This window comes from Choloepus didactylus, chromosome 1 (assembly GCF_015220235.1).
Source record: "Choloepus didactylus isolate mChoDid1 chromosome 1, mChoDid1.pri, whole genome shotgun sequence".
NCBI lineage: Eukaryota > Metazoa > Chordata > Mammalia > Pilosa > Megalonychidae > Choloepus > Choloepus didactylus.
The window spans coordinates 4,484,861-4,492,530 of NC_051307.1; the positions used below are offsets into that span (position 1 = coordinate 4,484,861).

The following is a 7,670-nucleotide window of genomic DNA, read 5'->3' on the forward strand; positions in this document are numbered from 1 at the left end:
AAGAACTATATACCTATTACAAACTATATACTACAGTTTGTAGTATTTCAACATTTTTTCATAAACAGTAACAAACGTACTATATCAATACTAGGAGTCAACAATTGAGGGGGTTGGTTAGGGATAGGGGAGGTTTAGAGTTTCCTTTTCTTTTTTTCTTTTTTCATCTTTCACTTTATTTCTTGTCTGGAGTAATGAAAAGTTTCTAAAAATTGAACAAAAATTAAGTGTGATGGATGCACAGCTGTATGAGGGTACCCAGGGGCAAGTGATTGTACACTTTGGATCTTTGGATAATTGTATGGTATCTGAACAATCGCAATAAAAATGGAAAAAAAAAAAAAAAACGGGCATGAAGAACCATGAAATTTTTCCCTGAGGTTTGATTGCTTCTATCGTCAGCCTTAAACATGGCGGCTATAATAAAGATTTAAGAGAATTAGCAAAACATAAACTCATAGCTTGGGAGCATACCAAAACTGTCCAGGGCTATCAGTTGACAAATGCCGGATATGATCACCTAGCTTTGAAAACACTTTCTTCTAGGCAGGTAGTTGAGTCTGTGGGAAACCAGATGGGTGTTGGCAAAGAATCAGATATTTACATTGTTGCAAGTGAAGAGGGAAAGCAATTTGTGGGAAACTAGATGGCAAATCATGGGTTAATTCATGGAGATTTCAATGAATTCAATCTCATTTTGGATAAAGATGACCACATCACCATGATTGATTTTCCACAAACGGTTTCAACTTCTCATCCTGACGCTGAATGGTATTTTGACAGAGAGTTTAAATGCATTAGAGATTTCATGAAACGTTTCAGCTATGAAAGTGAACTTTATCCAATGTTTAGCGATATCAGGAGGACGGAGTCTCTTGATGGAGAGGTCTCAGCCAGTGGCTACACAGAGGGGGTGCAGGCAGATGCTGAACTGCTTCACCCTGTAGGTCCAGGTGATAAAAATGTTGCAACTGAAGAAGGATCTGAATTCTCATTTTCTGATGAAGAAATGTCAGGAAAAGCAAAGGTTTGTAGGTCAGAAACTGGAAATGAACAAAGCTCTCTATGTGAGTCAGATGGCTGCTGCCTCAGGTTATCTAGAGACCTTAAACAAATAAAGGAAGACAGTGTATCAGAGGAGAGTGCTGATAGACACAATTTTGAAATGACTGAATTCAATCAACCTTTAGAAGAAATAAAAGGACACGTTGTTGAAAATTCTGAAACTGAGTTTTCTGAGGAGCAAAACAGAACTGAAAATGACACGAAGGAAGATGGTCAGTCAGGTCAAGGGAGAATCCCCACTGGCTCTGAGGAGTGTGATGATAAACACCCTCATCTGAGTGCCTTGTCATTATTAAACAACGAATTCAGGCCTTTCAGAGATGAAGAAAATATGAGAGATATTATTCAGTATAGAACAAGAACTCAGTGTTACTTCTTCAGACAGTGCTGTAAGCGTTCAACAATTCCTCTGGAATTGTGAAATGTCAGTTGATAAAACAGCAAAAGGCAGCTGTCAGACATCGATTGCAGAAAGGAGAAGCAAATATATTTAACAAACAATGGAGGGAAAACATGCAAAATATTAAATCAAGCTTGGAAGCAGCTAGCTTTTGGGGAGACTAATATATTTAAGATCTTAGATACAATATATTTGAAAGAAAACTTACTAATGACCCCTTTTTTATGCCAACTTTAGTCTTTTTTGGACCAAGGCAGGTGTATAAATAGATAAATAAATTCTCTTTCATCTTTAAAAAAATAAAAAACAAGAAGGGAAGAAATAAAGATTAAGCAGAATTGGATGAAACAGAGAATAAAAAATCAATGAAAACAAAAGCTTGTTCTTTGAAAAGATCAACAAAATCAATGATTGCTAGATTAGCTTTAGCTGGATTGACTAAGAAAAAAAATAGAGAGAAGATTCAAATTCCTAGAATCAGGAATGTAAGACGGGATGGTACTACCAACCTAAATTAGACTACTTGGTAGAAATGAACAAATCCCTAGAAAGACACAAACTATCAAAACTGACTCAAGAAGAAATAGACAATCTGAATGGACATATAACAAGGCAAGAGACTGAATATGTAATCAAAAAACAAACCATAAGGAAAAGCCAAGAACTAGGTAGGTTCCCCACTGAGTTCCACCAAACAATTAAAGAAAATTTAATACCAATTCTTCACAAACTCTTCCAAACAAGTTTAGGGGGCAGGAACTCTGATAGATTAAATCATGTCCTCGGAAAAAGGCAGGCTCTTGTTATTAAACTGGGGTGTGAACCCATCTGTAAATAGGGCCCTTAGAAGATGCATTTTCAGTTAAGGTTGTGGGCTCACCTGTGAGTTGGATCTGCTAAGAGCCTATTGAGGTTTGACCAACCAGGCAGGGTGGGTCTTCCTCTGTATGAGTGGAGGCCTTAGGAAGAGAAGCCGGGAGTCAGGGAAAGCCAGAGAAAGGGGAGACCCAGGACATTGTCACGAGATGGAGGGCCACCATCACCAGAACTCTGTGAAGTCCAGGAGAAAAAACGGCTTTGTCATGTCTTGATTTTGTACTTCACGTCTCCCAAACCATGAGCCAACCAATTCCTTCAGTAAAGTCAACCGGTTGTTGGTGGTTGTGATAGCTGTCCCTGAGACTATGATGGTGTTCCGGTTTGCTGCCATTTGCAAAACACCAGAAATGGACTGGCTTTTGTAAAGGGGGCTTATTTGGTTACAAAGTTACAGTCTTAATGCTGTAAAGTGTCCAAGGTAAGGCATCAGCAATAGGGTACCTTCACTGGAGGATGGCCAGTGGCATCTGGAAAACCTGTTAGCTGGGAAGGCACGTGGCTGGTGCCTGCTTGCTCCCAGGTTGCATTTCAAAATGGCATTCTGCAAAATGGCAGTGTCAGCTTCCAATGGCTGTCTTCAAAATATCTGTCAGTTGCAGCAATTGTCTTGGCCCATGCGGCTCTTTTTAAAATACTCCAGTAACCAGTCAAGACCCACACTGAATGGGTAGAGCAACACCTCCATGGATATAATGCAATCAAAGATGTTACCCACAGTTGGATGGGTCACATCTCCATGGAAACAACCTAATCCAAAAGTTCCAATCTAATCAACACTAATTCGTCTGCCCCCACAAGATGGCATCAAAGAACAGGGCGTTTTGGGGGAACGTAATACATCCACAATGGCACAGATGTGAACATTCCTAACTCATATTAAGCTGACCTCAAAGGACACTGAAGGTCAAGGACTTCCAGATGCGAGTCTGCAGGCTGCCACCCCCAGGAGAACACCTTCTGGGATGAGGAAGTCCTTGACCCTAACACCTGGGTCTCCCAGGGGCCAGAAGCATCGTCCTGCTCACCTTCCCGTTCCCCTCCAGCTCCCTGCTCCTGGAAGGATCCCTTCATCCCCAAGCTGCTCATCAGGTTGTTCTGGGAGATCAGAAACTGACTCTCCAGAACCAGCACAGAGGCGGGGGGAGGGGAGCAGTGGGGGGCCCCAAGCCTGGAGCAGGGCAGCCCTTCGTGGTGCCTCCCTCGGGCGTCAGCCACACGGGCATCCCCTTGGCTTGGGGGGCAGTGAGCGTCCCTTCCCAGGAGCCCTGAATCCCTGCTTCCCCAAACACTCCTGAGAGCTCCATGGGAATGACCAGAGGCTATTCCCAGAGCTGGGAAGCTGGAGTTGAATCCTGAGATACAGGAGCCCCTGGGTAGACACAGCAAAATAAAAGCTGCTGTTAGACAGACAGACAGACAGACAGTCTGAGAGCCCAAGAGAGGCAGGGACAGGGAAGTCCCGCGAACTCGAGACACAAAGTGAGACTCTGAGGTGGAGACGGTCAGTGGACGGGGGCAGGGAGGGGGGAGAGGAAGGGGCCTGGCCCTCCTGCCCCCCACCCCACCCAGGCCCTCAGAGACCCCACTCCTATGCCACCTCCTTGGGACCCACCTGTTTGCCATCTGGGCTCTACCTGTGTCCATAAGGAGTTAGAACATTTTACTCCAACCTCACTGATTGTGCTCCTGCTGTATACCTGACCTGGGCTGAGGTCCTCAGTGAAGCACCCTGCCCTGCCCACAGGCAACTGTGCCACAGCCTTCTGGGGGACCCCAAAACCATCTTCAGTTCCGGGGAATCAGCCTCGGTCAGCACCTCTGCCCGTCTGGGGACCCGTGGAGGGGAGGGCCTGTGAGGGTGGGGAGGGGGATTGGCTTGGATGTGGGGGGACTTTCCTATTCCCAGTCTCTGTCTGAGATGCCACCATGTCCAAAAATCATTCACTGCCTGGAGCCCTGCCCGATTTCTCCACCTACTGCCCCCACCCCAATTGCCCAGAAGGTGGGTGACCCCAAGGAATCCCAGAATGGCCAGCAGCCTGAGGTGACCAACCCCTGATTTGACACGAGTCTGTAAGATGCCCCCGGCAGGTGTGGAGTGAGAGTGGGGGCTGCTGGGCAAGGGGTGGGGGCTTGAGGTGGGGAGGGGCACCGTGGGCAGGACCACTGCCCCGGGGAAGGGAGGAAGGAGCCGGGTCTGAGTCTGGCCCCGTCAGCACCTTTTGGCTTCTGCAGGCTGCTCGCCACCACCCCAAGGCCCCTCTGCAGGCCGCAGTGTCCCCAGCTGCAAGGGGAGCAGGGACCAGGCTTCCTTGTTGTCCTCAGTGGGTCATGGGCCCCTTTGAGATTCTGACAGGTGTTTGGGCCCCCAACCCCACAGTGAATGCAGATGCAGTCATTTGTGCCCTGGTTTAGGGAGAGCCACAAACCCCTAAAACCTACCTGTGTACCCACAGTCACAGCCACGGGTCCTTTGACCAGGTGACACTTAATCCTTCACTCCTCCCTGCAACAAACTCCCGCTGGACACCTGGGGAGCACCTGGCCCCCCCAGCCCTCATATCCTATCCACTGAGAAGGCCTGGGGACCCCAACAGCCGACCCCGTTAGACGCCAGCCTCATCAGCCCACAGGCTGGAATTCCCTCTGCTCTGTCTTCTAAGGCAAAGTACACTGGGGACATATCATTTCCTCCTTCAATTTTAGGGAATTAAACGTAAGTGCCTGGCAAAAAGAAATCCACAGATATTTTGCAACAAATCGGCCTCAAATGCGAAGCAACGATTTCACTTGGAACTCACCAGAGTGAACAAAGCTGTCCCGATGCTGCCTGGAGGAGAAGCAGCTGCGCTGGGCCCAGTGGAAGTTCCTGCAGGCCCCGCGCCCCAGGCCAGCCGAGGTGGCTTTAGGGTGCGGTTCAGGGGATCTGGAGGGTGATGCCAACTTCACGGTTGTCTGACTAACGGAAGAGAGCCCAGCCTCAGTTAGGGTGCTTTTTTCTCCACTGGTTCCTGCAACTTTAACCCCAGCGAGAGGAGGGAGAGAGAGGAAAGGAAAGCAGAAGACAGCCTGGCTTTTACACCCGAGTTTCTCCAGGGGACATGTGGCATCGACTGCAGACATTTTTGGTTGTCACAACTAGAGGGGATCACACCAGCATCTGGTGGTTAGAGGCCCGGGCTGCCCCAAACGTCAGGGGTGCAGCCACTGAGAAGCCCTGCTCCAGGCCACACGGGAAGTGTCTCCACTGCAGCCTCGCAGGGATGGGGTCACCTCCAGCCCCCAGAGGCCAAGGGGAGGAGCAGGATGACACTGGATGACACTGGACGCTAAGATGCTGTTGGCTTCCCCACACAGATGCCATGTTACTGTTCCTGGGCTTCAACAGTGTCATCAATGGAGACGACATCCCGAGACCCCACCCACCTGAGCATCACTGCTGGGTTGTATCCTGGCTGCCAGGCCCCAACCACATGGACGGCCACGGCGTTGCCAGCATCCACATGCCAGCCGTTCCCACGGTCAACAGGGCTGTCACGGAGGAAGCAGTGGGCTCCGGAGCCGAGGACGGAGCTGTAGGGCTGCTGAGGGGAAGAGATCTGGGGAGGCAGTTCCAGGGGAAGAGGGTATCAGCAAACGGGGGGAGGAAGGAAGTTTGAAAAGTGCAGCACAATCGTCTGGCTTTCCATGGTCTTGTCCCAGGTGGGTGAGCAGGTTTCCCACTTTGGAACTGGGTGGAGGGGCAGCAGGGAGCCCACCCCCTCCGCCCCTGTGCCTACTTGTCCTGCCGTGTGGACTTCTACAAGCTGGGTAGGGGGCTCTCAATAAACAAGGGGTGCAGAGTCAACCATGTCACATCCGATGACTACACCGAACTTGGCCTGGGACTCAACCCAGGAGCTCCGGAGGAAGACATGGTAGATTGAGACAGATGTCCTCTTCCTGTTGCCCACAGAAACTGCCCAGACCCAGCACAGGGCCACAGCAAGTGCGGACGTGGGGAGTGGGTGGCCCCTGGGAGGCCCATGGGCCATTTGACTGTGTGGCCATAACCTCACCGGCAGGTGGGCACAAATACCTGGGACATGTTGGAAAGCTTTGCCCAGGCTCCCACGTGTGCCTGCCTTACAGGATTCACCCTGGTCTAAGGTTCCGCTTCTGTTTTAGTTCCCAGGCTGCTTAGAGCAATACCATGGCATGGTTTGGCTTAAGCAATGGAAACTTATTCCCTTATGGTAAGAGTCTGGGAAAATATCTGCATCAAGACATCATCAAGGTGGTGCTTTCTTCCTGAAGACCAGCTGCCAGCAATCCTGGGCTCCTCTGCCACACGGCAAGGCACATGGTGGCATCTGCTTGTCTCTCCCTTCTCTTCTAGGTTTCTTGGTTTTCAGCTTCCTGCTTCCCAGCTTTCTCTCTGTCTGTATTCCATTTGTTTATAAAGGACTCCAGCAGAAGGATTCAGACCCATCCCAAATAAGGTGGGTCAAACCTTAACAGAGGAACCTCATGAAAATGTCCTACTTACACTGGGTCCACACCCACAAGAATGGGTTATATTTAACACATTTTTCTGGGGTCCACACAGCCCCAAACAGCCACACCTTCTAACCTCCTAGTCTCCATGGTGTTTACAAAACCCTTCCCTGATTCCCTGCCATGCCCAGCCCTGCACACATTCCCCCATCCTCCAGTCCCTCCCACTGGAAAGTTCTTGAGTGCATCTTCCAGCCTGTGCTGCATGGATGGAGAGACCATGGTAGGATGGGCTCCGGTTAAAGACTCTTAAGGGCTTCATCTTCGATCCCTTCCAAAAGAGCTTACCTGTGAACACATCAAAGACTCCATGTCATAAAAGTCAATTCAAATAAAATAAGGTAGGAACACTTAAAAGATAGAAAGAAAAAATGTACCTAGAGGTCTAGGATGAATCTTTGAAGCAAGAAAACAGAAAATTGAGCTCCCAGCTTCCTTTCACTCAGGGCAAAGAGGGAAAATCTCGTGGCACACACTTTATCCAATCAAATGAGGAATACAAATTCCTTGGTGAGAAAAAAAAATCTGTCTTGATGCTGAATTTTAGGTGGAAGATGCATCAAAACTTCACGTGAGGGTGAGATATAAATTCCAACAAAAATTGCAGAATCCAGGATTTGGCCGCAGCTATCACTCTCCTGGCATAAGGATCCCAGTTATTTTGTCAGTCCTGAGGGATTCCCCAGACCCTCCCATGCTCCCCCACAGCCTCCTCCCAGGGTCACCTCTGAGATGGGCATCCCCTGTGAGCACCAGGCCAAGCAGGACCATCTCCTTTCTCCTCATGAGT

At 49.0% G+C, this 7,670-nt stretch overlaps 1 protein-coding gene across 1 annotated transcript; it reads left to right on the forward strand.

Annotated features, from left to right (window-relative positions):
• The first annotated feature begins 646 nt into the window (after positions 1–646).
• On the forward strand, positions 647–1,629 carry LOC119541767 (serine/threonine-protein kinase RIO2-like). Its single transcript, XM_037846034.1, is given in 2 exon segments — positions 647–1,478; positions 1,481–1,629. Coding segments are annotated over 2 exon segments (981 nt in total).
• The last annotated feature ends 6,041 nt before the right edge of the window (positions 1,630–7,670 follow it).